Source organism: Ammospiza nelsoni, chromosome 13 (genome assembly GCF_027579445.1).
Source record: "Ammospiza nelsoni isolate bAmmNel1 chromosome 13, bAmmNel1.pri, whole genome shotgun sequence".
In the NCBI taxonomy this organism is placed as follows: domain Eukaryota; kingdom Metazoa; phylum Chordata; class Aves; order Passeriformes; family Passerellidae; genus Ammospiza; species Ammospiza nelsoni.
In genome coordinates, this window is record NC_080645.1 from 6,350,938 (window position 1) to 6,367,472 (window position 16,535).

The window sequence follows — 16,535 nt, forward strand, 5'->3', positions numbered from 1 at the left end:
TAATGCTGATTTCAAGCCCGTTCACAGCCCAGGTACTCACTTCAGGGAGTGTGTCACTCTGTGTGCCTCCATTTCCTGCTTCCTCACAGCAGCCCTGCGAGGTTACATCTTCTCAGCAACATATTTTGGCTTTTCTCCGGCTCTCCTGCTCACACACTATACCCAGGAAGTTAAACCTGCTTCCCCAGCTGCTACAGGTTAGTCATAAATGTGGAAACTATTCTTGGGTACTCCAGAGGAAACCTAGCCCCTGTATCCTTGTGGCCTATCCCAGCAGCTGCAAGGGCAGCTTTGTGATTCACTTTTTGGGAGTGAAGTCCAGCTGAGCTACTTGCAGACTGGAAAAATGCTCGGAGAAAATACTGAATAAGAGGGATTAAGCTTTCAAAACAGAATTTCAACTCTGTTTTTGCAAGGACATTACATGGTGTACTCCAAAAAGCAATTTTTCACCCAGACTCTTGGCCAAGAACTGTCAGAATACCAAATCTATGTTTTCTTTATCCCTCTGTTTCTGGTGACTTGTGTGCTGCCCCAGCAGAGTACAGATCTTTCTCTGTCAGCCCCGTTTCACAGGAAGAAAAGGAGCCTGTGTTAGCAAGCTCAGGTTCCTTGGGGCAGGAACAGATCCATCCTGGTGCTGAGACCCTAAGCACACACACTAAAGGGCCTCTTGACCCAGCTACTGCTCCAGCCCCTCCCAAAGCCTGGGGCAGTTTATCTCCACACGAAACAGCTCCAGGGGTTTGCAGCTCCCTTATCAGGCAACCTGAAATTAGCACAGTTTAATTTGTCAGGTTGAAAGCAGCAGTGGTTCAGGATCAGCTTCATGTGCAATGCCACAAGATCTGAGCAGGCACCAAGTGAAAACTAACTGGAGGCAGTTATTGATTCAGCCATCTGCCCTTAATTAACTTATATTGATGCCCCAATACCAATGGGATAAAGTATGGATCAAGCCTGAACTTAGGGCTTGTTCTAAAGGACAGATTAAATCTTGAACTAAACCCTTGCAAAGCTCCTGATTTTCCTCTCTGCCAGCTCACATTTCAGTTCTGGGTGCTAGTAGGATTGCCAGCCCTCTCCACATTTACCATGGACTGAAGTTTGCAGCTGTGTGAGATGTTTGGGGCAGTTCTGGGTGGGTGAGATCCACAACAGCCATCTCTGATGTGCTGTGCTCCAAAACAGCTCTGAGGGCTGAGCAATGTTGATCCAGAAGTTTCCCTACACAATCTGTGTTAATACTTCAATATTTTGGAGCAGGACCACTGGAACTAATTTTGATCATATCAGGATGCATTTATGGAAAGTTTCTTAGCTAATGGGTAAGAAATGTTTGCTAATTGCTGACTATGAGAATACAGGGAGTTGTTTAAAGGTGTCCAGCACAGACAGGGCAGGTGTGGTTCGCACTGAAAGTACTGAAGTGCCTCGGTGGGGGTTGGAAAAAGCCAACAAGTGTTCATGCAGTACACCAGCATGTTCCTAAATCCCAGCTTTTTGAAAATAAAGCAGTAAATCCCTTGATCTTACTGTCCTGATTTAAGAAAAATGTCAGCACTGTGAGCAGAATGTAATCAAGGCAGAGAGGGATGGCAAAGGGATGTCAGGAAGAACAGCTCTGAAGGACATGAACTGCACCAGCCAGCACCCTGCAATGGCTCTGGTGTCCACATTTTAATCAAACCCTCTTTTAATGGGGGAAAAAGGAAAAAAGTGGGATGGATGGGAATATTTTTGTGACAATTTCTTTTGTTCACCAAAATCAGGGAGAAGTTCTACTTCATATAGCAATCCCAGTTAAAGGCAGCCCCATAGAAGTCCACAAAGCCCAAGGGCAAATGAAAGAGATTCAAACTCAGAGAGTTCTCCAGACTCCAGGGAGACACTGTGCTGCTTCAAGTACCTTGTGCTTTCCTCTGACTCTACAATCAGAACTTGGGAACACTTGGGAGATCGCTGCTACCTTTTGTTCCCCTTACTAAACCCTGCTGATTGCTGTTCTCAACCAGAAATGCAGTCATATCTATCAGGCATTAATTAACTCCTCATAAATCAACAAATGCACTCCCCACATGATGTGATTTTAATGTATTTATCCTCTGTGTGGGTCTGTAGTTGCAGTGAGGGAGCAGCATCCTGGCAGTGCTTCAGTGGAAGGTGGTGGCCATGTCCTGATTTAACCAGGCTGGGGCAGAGCCGTGCTGGGCCAGCCCCTGGCACTTGTGGGAATCCTCCTGGAGGCTGGCAGAGCTCAGGCACCGTCTGCTCCTCCCCAGCTCCTGGCTCTGCTGTTATGCTCACGGTGAGGCAATCAGGGCAGTGTTCAGGGTTGGGACAGCTGAGCTCAGAATGGAAACAGCACTTTCAGATGGGATGGCAGAACAAGGGGGTGTCTTGTGCTAGGGCCAGCTCAAGCATCAAACACATTTCATAAGCACGGAGTGCAGCCCAGGCTGCCAGCACACCTTATAAAGCTGAGCCCAGGCAGTCCCTGCTGAGATGGCTCTGGGTGGCCTCTCTCAGAGCTGCTGAAGGGAATCTCCTCAAGATCCTTCCTAGGGTCTTTCAAAGAGACATGGCACAAACTGGACTTTGGATTTTTCTACTCATAAGCTTACTACTGCTGGACCAGACCATCAGCCAGGCTTCCAAATTCAAAGCCAGGAAGCACAGCAAACGTAGAGTGAAAGGTACTGGGTCTGAACTGGGAGGAGGGATTGAACCTTATAGACTATGCAAATTTACTGTGTACTTTAAACAGCACTGCATGAACCAGAAACTAACATTACACTAATATTTGTTTATAAAGAACACTTGAGTCTATATCCTATCTGTCTTTTAAATATTTTTACGTGAGCTAGCAAAGCCACAAATAAGGTGCCAGAATGAATTATGAAAATAGAGCTGTATAACAGCTGCAAATATATTGCTCTGTTCTGGCTGTTCACCTCTGTCAACATTATTTAGAACTCACAGGTACAGCTGAGAGAGGACTCTGGCTGATCATTCTTAGTTATGTAGCTATATTTACTAAGATCAGAAAAATGGAAATTCATGTATATGGGAGAAACAAGCAGAAGTATTTCAGGCTCCAAGGATTATTCTTCAGATTTTTGCACCATTTCCTAATGTTAACAGAATGTCTGTCTACTCTTTGTGGAAAATTACTCCACTTGTATGAAAAGCACTGTGAAATGGCAAGTCAAACTAATTAGCAGGTCAACATCAATGAATTAGCAGAAGATAAAGCATCAGTAACCACAGCAAAGCTTAAGAGTAAATAAAAAAACACAGAATGTTGTTTAGAAATGTCTGTGTATTTAATTTAAAAATAAAAGCAGTATGATGGAGGCTCACTGATGGCAAGTATTTGAACTCCTATTTAATTAAAAAAATGTGGCTTTGATAAAGCCATTATACAAGAAGATTGAGCCCCTCTGGAGCCACACAGTTTAAGAACTTCCTTCTCCTTTGGGATCTCTAGGGTTTTAAGTTTAGGGATCCTAAGGACAGGCTGATTATACATTTTTTGTGCTAGCACTGATTGGAGAACAGAGAATTCTGCCTTGGGGAAGCAGGGAGCCCTGAAAGATATTATGATGATTTAAAAAAAATGGGAAAGAGGACGTGAAAATGGAGTTAGGGGCAAATTATCTTCTTTTCTTGTGCCATCATATTCTTGGTGCTTTTTTAAGTGCTACAAAATTCTGATTCAGAGTGATTTTGTGTGACTGAAGTCCCCAGGCCCCCTCTGTTCTGAGGGACAAAGGCTAACCCTGGGAAGTAGAGACTGCAGCTCAGCAAGCACACCTGCAACATTCAGACTGTCAGGTTGGGCTTTATTTGTTGTTCCTCCATGTGCTAAAACAAGAGTTGTGTGAAACTTTCATGCTCATATAAATAACATTGCTCTGAAGAAACACAACTTGTGTCCTGCTATTTTTTGTATGTCATATCCATACATAAGAGTGTACAATTTCAAAAGAAAAAGGGACATTTTCTGTAAATTAGATACCAGCTCACTAAATAATGATTAGCTGCAATAATCCATGATTTTCAAACAGTTTTTAGGGCAACATCCATGATAAAATATGAGAAGGAAAGGTAAAGGTGGGTTCCTCATGTTTTTTATAGAAATCCTAGAGGAATGTTTTCATTAAGGACAAATCTTTAAAAATAATCAAAAAGCATTTTAGCAATGCAGCAATACCAGCATGACCTTTTGAAACAACTTTTAACATGTAATTTTAATTCTTTTTTAGTGTGTGCATATTTGTTAATCTCTATATATTCTTTTTGTCTAAGAAAAAGATGACCTGAAGACTCAGATTGACAAATTGTGGCGAGAAGTAAATGCTCTGAAGGAAATACAAGCACTCCAGTCAGGTAAAGCAGCTCATGCTGGTCAGTGGCATCCAAAAGTTCTCACTGCCTCTCACCCCCACCCCTCTCTTTAAGGAGATTTTATGAGTGAGGAGTGCAGCTCCATAAAACCATGGTGTGCCATAGCTTTACTAGACAAGTGTGGAAGAAGCATTCAAGTAAAATCAGGTCTCAGCTACTGGGAAATGAGTGGTGAGTCTTCACAGAGAGTAAGAACTACTTTTGTCTTTGCTATGCACAACTTGAAGCTCTGAATTTTGTGTCATCAAAGGCAGCACAGTGAGAGTTCCTGGGTCTGAGAGTTCAGGTGGTCGGTGAGTTAAGTGCCCAGCTTTGATAGGAACATATATTCAAATGTGAATGTTGCCATAAAACTTCAAAGTTATATCCACTGTGAGTCCAGAAATATTCAGGACCAATGTGCAGAGTCCTTTAAGTATTTCAATAACCAGATGGAAATTTCCAAACAAAATAAGAAGGGTAAATACACATGTACCTACTAGACAGTTGTGCTTTTTCACAGCTGTTGACATAAAACCTGGCATTTAAACATGTACAAGAGGAAATTACATCATTCTCATGAAACAGAATGTATTTTCCTTGGGGTTGGTAATATCTGGGTTGTTCCGTTTTATGTCTTGGGTTACATAGAGCTTTTGGGGCTTTACAAAATATTTTTATTTCAAATGTCTTATAAGAAGGCTTTAGAAGTTTCTTAAAAGAGGGAGCCTGTTCTAGACAAGTAACTCTTGTTTAAAAGTAATTCTTGTGTTGCTTCCAGAAGGAGCTTGAGAGGAAGCATGCAGTGGCTTAGAAATGAAACCAGAACTGGGAGACTTTCTCTCCTCAAAACTTATTTTGAGCTTTATTCTAAATTTATAACCCACACTGTGCAACTGGAATCCAAATCTGGCAAAAAGACACCTATCACCCCCCTAGATCTGACTGTCTTTGTTAATGTCCTTGTAACAACTGAAAAAAGGAGCTCCATTTTTAGGTTATGAACATTTCCAAGACACAGCATAAAAATCCGATTTCTTCTTTTGCTTGAACTTTCTGGGCCTCCATTCTACACAGAGTGAAATGTGAAATGCTGCCACACACCATTTTGCAGCACATCTTCCCTCCCTAAAGACATCCAGTTCTTATCATTGCTGAAGTCTCTCTGATCTTTCCCATAAATATAAATTTGTTAAAGAGTTCCACATTTAATAAATAGGTTTGTTACTCAGGCCATTGGAAGGGTTAAAATTTGAAGGTTAAACCCTAACAGAAAGTTATGACTCTGAAAATGCAGCTAAGGAATACAGTGAATACTACAACTGGAAATACTAAAAACTTGAGACATAGGATGTGGTCCAAAGTGACTTCCATATCCTATTGATCAGACACATAATTATTTTTTTACAAGAAGAGATGACAGGAATTAAAAACAGATTATAGAAATATCAGGACAGAAGATGTACATAAGTACAAGGTGATCTTAAGCAATACATGAAATAATCTGCAAGGAATAAGATGCAGGATTCTAATACTAATTGTTACAGGAGTCTATTCCAGGCCTTTGGTACCTTCCTCAGCTCAGAAGAAACATTCCACCAAGGAGGGTTCACCTTGCCATCATTATTTTTCTTGGGAGAATTAGTTTTTCACAAATCTGCATTAGGAGAGCAGGAAGGCAAAGTTTAAGGATTCCCTCCTGTGTTCCTGCCCCCACAGACCTCGGGCTGGAACAACCCCAGCAGCAGCTCTGCAAGGCAACTCCAGTGACAGAGCAGCTGCCAGATTAACCTCTGGTCCATGAAGACTTTACATCAAGACTTCCCCAGCAGAAGTAAAAGCAAACAGATTTATAAATTCAAATCTTAGAAGATTGAGTCCAGATTGTTGTGTAAACTCAGTAATAAGTGTGCGCTTTTTTAATGCATTTATAGATTTAAGTCACTTTACTGCATTTGGATTTAGAGTTTGAATGGGGAGACTTTGCTGGAAAGAAAATAAATAAATTCCAAGGGAGGTGAATATGCAATCTTCTACAGGTAGAATTACACTTTTAGTAATCACTCGGAGATTTGTATTATGAATTTCAAATCAGTATTTTCCTGGAGAGCAGGACACAATTAATACAGCACATTTCTGTCCTGCCTTTGCTTGCTGGAAATTGAGCTTAGATAAGATGTGAAAATTTACTTTACTTAAATATCACCAATATTAAAAGATATCTAGATCTGTCTCTGCTATAAAGTCAAGTACAGATTTCCCAATAACCAAATTATCTGGCAACAAAACAAGCCTCATCCATTCCATCAGTCTCAGGACTGCTGAAATAAGGTAGAAAATGTGTGAAAGCAGCACTCTTTGGTAAAAGGGGCACTGAGAACAGGCCTGGGTTATATTTCAGCAGTCTGTTCCCAAGGGCACGCTGATGTGCTGGCTGCACACAGGGTCCTACATGAACTGGCGCACCAGCAGGTAAGCCTGACCTTACTCCAAATTTAGGGCCCACTCTGTGGAGTCAACAGCTTTTCACTTGCTGAAGGATTTGTCTGCTCAAGTTCCAAGGTGCTTTTGGAAATTTATCATTTGGAGAACCATTACTGAAAGCTGAGGCCCAGCCTGGTACTGACCGTGCAAACCGCTGTCTGTTCACAGTGTGCCTCCGTGGGACCAAGGCCCACAAGAAGTGCTACCTCATGTCAGAAGGCCCCAAGCACTTCCACGAGGCCAATGAGGACTGCATAGCCAAGGGGGGGATGCTGGCCATCCCCAGGAACAACGAGGAAACGAACATCCTTCGCGATTACGGCAGGAAAAGCGCACCCGGCACGTCCGAGTTCTGGCTGGGCGTCACCGACATGGCCCACGAGGGGAGGTTTGTGGATGTCAATGGCATGGCTCTGCTCTACTCCAACTGGGACCGTGCCCAGCCCAACGGGGGCAAGAGGGAAAACTGTGTCTTCCTGTCTCAGGCAGCCCAGGGCAAGTGGGTGGATGAGGTGTGCCGCACTGCCAAGAGATACGTTTGTGAATTCCTGATCCCATAATCACAAACCAGGCCATGTTTTGGGTTATCAACACACATTTTTGCTTAGTAACCCTTCCTGCTTTGACAGTGGGGAGTTAAAACTATCCCTCTCCTGCCTTGAACTCACTCTTTCCTGAAACACAAGTTTTCTCTGTTAATTTATTTTCTATTCATATGCTAAAAATGTTTAGTGAGTACTCTCATTATGTACAGGGATATATATTATGTTTTGGCCTACATTGTATCATATTTTGGCATATTACTTCAGCCTGATGTTTGGGCTCCTTCACCTCCTATTTCTGCACTTTAATTAGAAAATACTGCTGCATGGTAACCCTTTCCAGTATGAGCAGAAGGGATTCTCTCTATTATAAAGTTTAAGAGGGGCTTTGGGATTATGTGAGCTCCTGTGATAAACAAAGATCATCCTTTACAAAGTATAATTGGAATAATCTGTGGCCAAGAGTTTTACCTATGGTTAAGAATACTGAATGAAACAGAAAAATCTGGTGTTAATTGTTTCACTACATGCAGTTCACAGTGATACACTGCTGGAAAAGGGGGAGTAGCTGTTTTAAAACATCAGTTAGTCTAGACATGTTTGCCTCTAAACGTCTCAATTATGGTTAAATATTAGATGTCATTTGGAACATTCCCACAGAAGAAACCAGCCTGGGACTAGATCATGCTCTGCTGTGTGGAGCCTCGCTAAGCCTTGTCTCCTGCAGGTTCAGACAGGCTCTGCCATTCACAGGGAGCTCCAGAAAGCTCCAGGAGTGAGACAGGAGCTCCTTTCTGGCACAGCATTCCCTCCTCTCCCATGGGAAGGACAGCACAGCCCAGGGACACAGCAGAGTGTGGCCAGACCACATGCAAATCTTCCAGTTTAACACCTGGCATTTGAAAATGAAGTAAAATGTGCTGGCTGCTTTTGGCTGGTCAGAACTTCACAACAGAGATTTGCTTGCATGTTATAAATAGCAGTTTCTCTCATTTTGTTTAAATATTTAAATATATTGCTGCTTGGAGGATAATTCCTATTTCTTACCTATTAAACCTGCAAGATTTTCTTAAATTATGCAATAAATCTGCAATTACCATTATTTAATTGTTGTGATATTTTTGACAGCTTATGCACCCCTGTGAAGGCCATTCTTTCTTAGAACTTTTCTTGAGGATTCAAAAATGTATTTTTTTCTACTATTGTACTCACAGGATAAAATTTGGATCCTTGCTGTATAATACAGCCCAAAAGCTCTATAAGATCTATCTACTCAAGGCCTCTGCAATGTGTTGTGTTTAAATTCATTTTCCATCACTTAATGTATTTGTAAAATAATCTGATGCTGAATTCTCTCATTTACTCCTGAGTTGAAATAGAGCAGCAAAAAGGGCCCAAATATATGCAATTTTCTTTTAAAATCTACCAGTTTTTGCTAGGGTTGGGGTAAAAAATTTTGTACATGATTAAAAGTCGGTATGGCTTCTTAACCTCTGATGTGTCTGAAGTAAGTCAGTATCTCAGCATATCCCTACAGCTACAGTCAAAGTGAAAATTTACCACAAATTCTACACCTTGTGTAATTGGCACAGGACTACATTTTCGTGGGCTGTTTTGCTGGTGTGCCCATTCTAAAGAACATGAGCCACTACATGGAGTTCCTCCACAAGGTATAAAATTATCACATAAAAATCTCATTTTTAAAAAATACTTTCTGGTTGATCCAGTAAGAAAACATTTCTCATGTTGAGACTGGCAATAAAAACAACCCTGTGACAGTGGATGGTGCTTGTGGAGAATCCAGCTGAGTTCCTGGGATCAGCCCTGATTACATTGCAGAATCCTGGAATGCACATGGAGCTCTTGAGATCAGAGACAGGTAATGAAGAAAACATCTTCAGCTTCCCTTTCTATGCTCTGCTGTAGAAACACTGGGATAAACAGAAGACAATGGGCTCATAGAAATTTTATAAGCATATAAACCTTCTCGGAATTTTACCTGCACAGCATTATATTTTTAGATATTAAAAAATATTAAATATATTTGCCAATATATGGTAATTGAGTGGCACCCACTGGATTTTGCTAACATACATGGGGTGTTGGGAGACTTGATGTAGCCTTGCCCACCAGAGACAAGCTTTGCTGCCTTTTGTCAAAATTTTAAGCCCAGATTTTCTAGTCTTCATTAGATGCCCTATGAAACTTGAAATTCTGGTAGTGTTAAAATAAAATCAGACAGTTCTAAATGTCAGAACTGTACCCGCTCCCACGTGTGTATGTTCAGTAATGTTAATGACTACAGCCTAAGTCCATGAGGGCACTTCTAGGAAGGGTTAATGAAGAAGTTGCTAATAGCACCACACCACCTGAGCAGTGCATACCATAAATCACTGTACCTCAACCTGAATTCTGATGGTTTGCCAGACACCACCAAGCAGGCTGCAAAATGGTCTCTCCCCTTTCACAAAAATCAATCCCATCCACACTACCAAACAATCAAGGCAAAATAAAGAGAGATCTGTTACTATGAGTAATAAAAAATATAATAAACTCATATGAAACACATTATGGCAATGAGGTACAAAATACTCCATTTCCACAAGACCAGGCAATCAGCATTTTGCTCAGGATAGTAGGTGGTCCTTGGTTTTCAGAAAGGTTGAGAAGTACTCTAAGCCCAACAGAAAACAGCTTTTTCTAGCTATAAGCAATTTATTGGTTGGCTGGTCCATGTAATAACTATTTACTAAGGAATACATTAAGCACTCTGTAACCTTTAACAAATTATTTATAAGTGCTAATTAATGAAAACCATCCTTTTGTTAGCATGCTGTCAGCATGATTAATCTGTTCTTAGTGTCTTGAAAGACAGATGCCCCCAATAGCCTCATTTGGCTTTCTTGGCAAGTGGGAATAAGTAGGAGTGAATAAACAAGGTTACACAGGAAACACTGATTAGAAGGAAATGATTACCATATGAATTGGGTAATTCTGCTGAAATATTGAGGGAAGGTGATCAGAATAGAATGTTCTGGAGACTCCGCCAGGTTTCTTTCCCAGGCGCTGAGTTTGTAGTGTTGCATTGAAAGAAGAGAAAAAGGCCTTTGGTGAATGGGCAGGGAAATGTCAAGCTTTACTCGAGGTACAGATGTTCTTCATTATGCAGGGTACAAAAAAATCTTGGAGAAAGAAGCTCATTAGCAGAGCTAGGTGAAGAATGGGTTGTCTGGTTTTGTGGTCAAACAAAAAGAAAATAAAACTGACCATAAGTCTCCCTTAGCTTCCATGTCAACTGGATAGTATTAAAAGGTGATTTTCATACCTTTTTTTGTCATGATACAACAAACTTCACTTCAGTGAAGAACCCCTTCTTCTCTTACCTGTGCTTCTTGCCACCCCCCTGCTTGGCAGAGTATTTACAGCCACAGGCACCTCTGCTTCCCTCTTGTGTCAGGAAACAGGGCAGGGTCCTCATTCTTCTGTCAGATCAAGACACAGCTGACTTTTATTGAGGAAAAATTAAATAGTGTGTTACCGAGCTCTTCTCCCAAAGGGGTGACACTTGATGCTAAGAGCTAATGAATCATGTGAGAAACATTCAGGAATATGATCTTTAGCTGAGATCTGCTTTTTAACACTCTTACATGGTACATTTGAGTATTCCAACTAGTCCCTGAATATTGTAGCAGAGGATCCCCATTAGATGATTGTGTGTAGTTTAGGGCTACAAAAGTGTGTGCTTGGAGATATTTATTAACATACTTTGGGAGTTTCTTGTTACCATCAAAGACAGAATAATTGTCAAGAGTTTTATCAGTTTGATCAAAGAGTTAAAAGGCTGGATTCTCTCTAGCAATGGAATAGGGGTCCACATAGAAATGCTTGTGCCAAGAAAAGCAATTTAGAAGTGAGTAATGAGAGCACATTGTTAATCATTACTCTTAAAAGATATATTTTTCATTTTTAAAGGCTGCACAAGCACAGATTATTTTTGGAAGTAACTCTCCCTTTGGTCCCTCTTCAAACCCAGAGAATATATATATATATATTCTCATAAGGAAAGGTCAACACCTTAAATCAAATATCGTGTGCAGTCAAAGCAAGACTTTCAAGGGAGCTCATGACCAGGTTTTAAGGAGTATATTCTGACCCAAGATCCAAGGTCCAACAGTGTTCAACACTCAATATTTGAGCCCTTTTAAAAGTCCAGCTACCTGGTGCCAACATGGTATTCTAGGCATTGGAAACTTTTCTCTCTGATAGAGCCATACCAATGCACTGTGTTTTCCAGGTCACTGTCTACCAGCTGAAATGAAATCCAATGCAGCCATTAATTTGCACTTCCACAAATGCTTCTTTTTTTTTCTTTTTAGATCATCTCTAAATTAAGTTAGTAGATTAGGCAATTGTGACTGGTTTTTTTTTTTATTACTGAATTACAGGATCAGTAGATATCAGGAATGTAAATTACTGTAATGGTAGCCTTTTACTGAATTCAAACTGATTTTCAGGCAGAACAAGAATTAGCTGGAGGTCCATGAAATAGTCTACTGAATTGTTAGCAACATGCATAGGGGAAGAATTCCCACAGTCTTACCAAGGAAACAAAATTATGACTGCAAAGCAGATGTGATGTGTTTTACTGGCACCACAGAGATTCAGAGAAAGATGGAAAGAAAAGCAAGATCAACAGATAATTGTGCACAGTGATCCAAAGGGAAACAAGAGGGGGTGTAGAATGACCTATGGTAATTTTTTATGCAAATGCATTACTTAAATGATTTGAAAATACAAGGTCGATTCAAATCCCTCACAAGTGAAATGTCACTATGTCAGTTGTTAATAGCAAAATCAGAATCAGGTCAAGATTTTTCAGAGTATTTTAAAATAAGTTTACTGCAGTCCATACTGCACTAACTTCTCTAAGTCTTGTTTTCCTTGACCTAATGCTGCTGCTAGCCTGTGGAAAAATAAAAGCTCCACTGAAGTGTTTTTGCAGAATTTAACAGAAATATTGTTTTTCTTTGTAATAGTAAAGAAAAATCACTAGGATGCTACCAATTTACCAGGATATGGAGCTGACAAGCACATCCCATGCTATGTTACCTGATTTTGTCTCAAACTGCTCCAAACTGAGACTTGACAGGGTTTTGTGTTGTCAGTGGGTAGTGAAGCCAAACTCTGAACACACAGCTGAGGCTGCTGTGACACCCAACTGCAAGCTGCACTCTTGAAAGCAGACAGCAAGCAGAAATGGTGTCAGATAAACCCTGACAGCTCTTCTAAATGGTTACATGAAAACTTGTAGTGATCTTAAGTCTGGTTGTGTTAATTGGTAACCCTAAGTGCATTAAGGTCTTTCAGAGGAGGGGAGAAATTCTGATAATATACAACAAATATTATGACATTTCTCTATTGTGATTTCTTTATTACTTGGTGGCTTTCTAAATTAAGTTGTATGTTTTTTTCCCAGAATATTTTCATATGTAAACTACCATCTTCAAAGAGAAATGTGTCATAAAGGAAAGCATTCTGCACTGTAGGCTGGGCACCTGCTGAAGGGATTTTGAAAATCAAAATGGATAAAAATGGTTTGTTAAAGAATTGAAATACAAAGGGCAGAGACAGGGAGCTGTCAGACTGCTTCTAGTCCTCGGGATCCACATTCTCAAAACAATTTTGCCATGTATGAGATAACTCCTGCAGGAGGGTTTCCAAAGTGTCTAAAGTGTTAAAAAAAAAAATAATTACAAACAAGCTACAAGAGGATCCAAGAGCCCAGGCTGTGTCAATTCAGTGCTTGCTGACAGTGAAAGGTGAACTGAAGTGAACCCAGGAAATGTCTGAGACTTTGCCTGGTGCTACAGGAACTCCACTGCAGAAAATCTCCTGAGCTTCGGGGGCACTTGGAAAAGCCAAGCAGCAGCAGGATGGAAAGTCAGGGCTGTGGCTTCTGAGAGATCCACTGAGACTCCAAAGGGTCTAAGGGCATTGAACTCTGGTCAGAAACACCCCACTATCTGCTGAGGCAGAGCAGACAGTGAGGCGGGCACTAGCCCACGGTCCTCCAGGAGTGAAAGATTTCCACTATCTACTTTCACTATTTCACCTCAGAGCAGCTGAGTTCAGAGCCCCCAGGGGCAGCAGCCCAGCTCTCCTCAGGGATGGCTGGGGAGCTGAGCTGCTGGAACCCCATCCAGGGAGCACAGCATGCCCAGCACCTCACAGGGTGCACTGGCTGCTGCTCCTGCAGGGACAGGCTTTGCTTCTCCTGGGGCACAGCCTGCTTCTAACAGCTTCCAGCCCAGCAGCACCCCAAACCAGAAATTACCCCTAGACCTTGGCTGAATCACCCAAATCTGGGAACAAACCCCAAAACCAGACACACCCCACACCCAGCAGCACTCCCCAAACCCAGCAGCACACATCTGACACACACAGAAACACCCCCAAATCCTGAAGTTCCCCCCTAATTGGCAGCACCCACCACACTCAGGCACATCCTCAAAACACCTCCAAACCCACAACCACCCCCAAGCCCAGGGACACATCTTAAACCCACCAACAGTCCTGCACATCCAGGAGGAACCACAAGGCATCACTGAACCAGGCACCTTCCCCCAGGGCAGGGAGTACCACAAAGCTGGCAGCACTGCCCAGCAGGCTGAGGCTGTGCCATGTCTCAAAACTGCTCCAGCCTGAGACTTGACAGGGTTTTGTGTTGTCAGTGGGTAGTGAACTCAAACTCACGGCTGAGGCTGTGTGTCCAGAGGCTCCCAGCCCAGCCAGGACAGGGAAGGCACTGTCAGTCCCAGGGAGGGAGAGAATCCGCTGGTGCCAGGCCCTAATATTGACCTCGAGAAAGGCAGAGGAGGATGGCTGACAAATGACAGTGGGGTCACCCAGTGCAGATGAGAAGACTTTACTGAGCTGGGAGACAGGGGCCCAGCCCCAGGGCCTGCACACGGCTGCTCCGGGGGTGGATTTTGGGGCGGCTGTAGGGCTTCCTGTCCCGCCGCTCCTGCCGCAGGACGTGCCGGGTCCGGATGGGCCCGAAGTGGGAGCAGCTCTCCCTCCTCACGGCCCTGGCGCAAGGGGAGCGGCCCCAGGCAGGGTCCTGCCGCACCATTGCCGGTGGCCAGGGCGGTGGTGAGAGCCTGGAGAGTCTCTGCCCAGCCAGAGGGAGCAGCAGGACACGGGCGAGGCCTCAGAGCCCTGCAACGCCCTCCTCCCTCACAGCCCCGGGCAAGCGCCTTCCTCAGCAGCCCCCGTCACCTGTGCAGGTCACAGTGACACCCAGCATCCTTCCAATACTGCCTTGGGTAATGACGTCACAGTGGCTGCTGTGACATGGCCACTGCCCATCTGTGTGCACACAGTGCCCCCAGTCTGTGACAGCTCCAGTTTGAATTTATCGATTCCTTGTTAAGTGGTTTGTTCTGTTTGTACCCCCATGTCCTCCCTGAGCTGGCTCACCCCTGGGTTTTACCCTCCCTCAATGCTGTCCCTCATGCCATTCCCCATCCCTTGTTCCAGCTCTTTCCCTGCCTGTCAAGGCAACCCAGCCCCTTTTGTTCCCAAACCTTCTTTGCCACTTTAACCTCAGGCCAATCCCTGATTGCAATACCCCTTTAGAATTCCCGTTCCTGGAGACCCCATTGGCCCATGTGAGCCATCCTCTTCAGCCACTACCCCAAGTGGCCCCAGACACTTGATGTAATCCCCTCACTCCTCCCCTGAGGATTCCCTATTGGTTTGCCTTTTGTGTCTGCCCCCTTTGTAAAACTGTATCTGCACAAAAGCCCTCGCACAATAGTGCTCAGTGCTTTTTATCCTGCTCTCTACACCTGGAGTAAACCCTTCCTTGTGGAATTTCAAGACAGCCTTCTCCTTTCTCCTCTGCCTGGTCCCTGTCGCGGCTTGTCTCTTGCACCGTAGAGCAAGTGGCTCTGAGGGTTCTGCCTCTGGTAAATGCCCACCCTGAGGCAGTTCCCCACTCCTGGCACAATGCCGGTGTTTCAAGGGCCAGCCCAGGCTCCTGTGGGCTGTGTCGGGACAGGAGGCCTTGTGCGTGCTGGCAGGGACCCTGGCAATGTTGGGCACAGCTTAGTGGGAGCACAGGGACAGCTGTGGGGGAGGAGAGAGCTCTTAGAGGACCAGGATGTACCAAACAGGGAACTGGTTGAAAAGGTTGGGGCTTGGTGATGTCAGGAAAATCCACAAACACCAGAAGTTTACATCCAAAAAGGAAATTGACTTTTTTCTTCAACTTTTTTCCAATAAAGGAAAAAAGTCTATCAGGCCACATGCCCAAGACGTTTCCTCTGTCCAGTTCTGAAGTACAGTGCCTTCCTTTATCCCAAACTCCCAGCCACCTGCTGCTCTCTTCCTTTCCCCACTGGTTGAGGTACTAGGAAGGTGCAGCCTTCTTCAAGTGCCTACCCCATATTCTCGCTTGAAACCACTATTCTACCCCAAAGTTCAGGCCCCCTTTTCTACCTCACGAGCCAAACTGCCAGGGCGCGATAAAAAAAAACACTGCCCAAGGTCAGTGGAGACATTAAGACCCATTTCAAAGACTTTAACGCCCGTAATACCCATCCAAATAATTGCAGACACTAGGAGAGGCGTGTGCTATCAATGACATGAAAGTGTGCCACGGGACCTTGCAGGCAAATAAATTCTCCGTGCTTGGTAAGCTTGGGGGTCAGCAGCTCTGTGCGAGTGGCGACATGCCGCTGTCGCGACAGGGCTGGGGCGGCTCAGGACGCGGGGCTGGAACAAGGGAGGCTCAGGGAGCCCCGGCGGTGACTGAGGTCCCCGCCCGAGGACTGTGCGGCGCCCGGAGCCGCGAAAGCTCCGCCCCAGGACCAGCACCCCCGAAGCGAGCCGTGCTCCGGGGCCGGCACCCCTCAGCCCGGCGGTGCTCCAAGGCCGGCACCCCCGAAGCGGGCCGTGCTCCGGGGCCGGCACCCCTCAGCCCGGCGGTGCTCCAAGGCCGGCACCCCCGAAGCGGGCCGTGCTCCCGGGCCCGGAACCCCGCCCGGCAGCAGCAACGCTGCGGGCGCCGCTGCAGTACCGGACAGCACCACAGGGCGGCAGCACGCGCTTTGAGGC

The 16,535-nt window shown here is 44.2% G+C and overlaps 1 protein-coding gene across 2 annotated transcripts; it reads left to right on the top strand.

The window, feature by feature from the left end:
* The first annotated feature begins 2,515 nt into the window (after positions 1 to 2,515).
* On the top strand, positions 2,516 to 8,505 carry CLEC3A (C-type lectin domain family 3 member A). Of its 2 annotated transcripts, XM_059481607.1 has the most exons (3): positions 2,516 to 2,696; positions 4,312 to 4,392; positions 7,042 to 8,505. In XM_059481607.1, exons 1-3 carry the CDS (start codon positions 2,582 to 2,584, stop codon positions 7,431 to 7,433), a joined length of 588 nt encoding a protein of 195 aa, XP_059337590.1. In that variant the 5' UTR covers positions 2,516 to 2,581; the 3' UTR covers positions 7,434 to 8,505. The 2 variants fall into 2 exon arrangements, with proteins under 2 accessions (XP_059337590.1, XP_059337591.1); XM_059481608.1 differs by lacking the exons at positions 2,516 to 2,696; positions 4,312 to 4,392 and adding an exon at positions 4,442 to 4,581.
* The last annotated feature ends 8,030 nt before the right edge of the window (positions 8,506 to 16,535 follow it).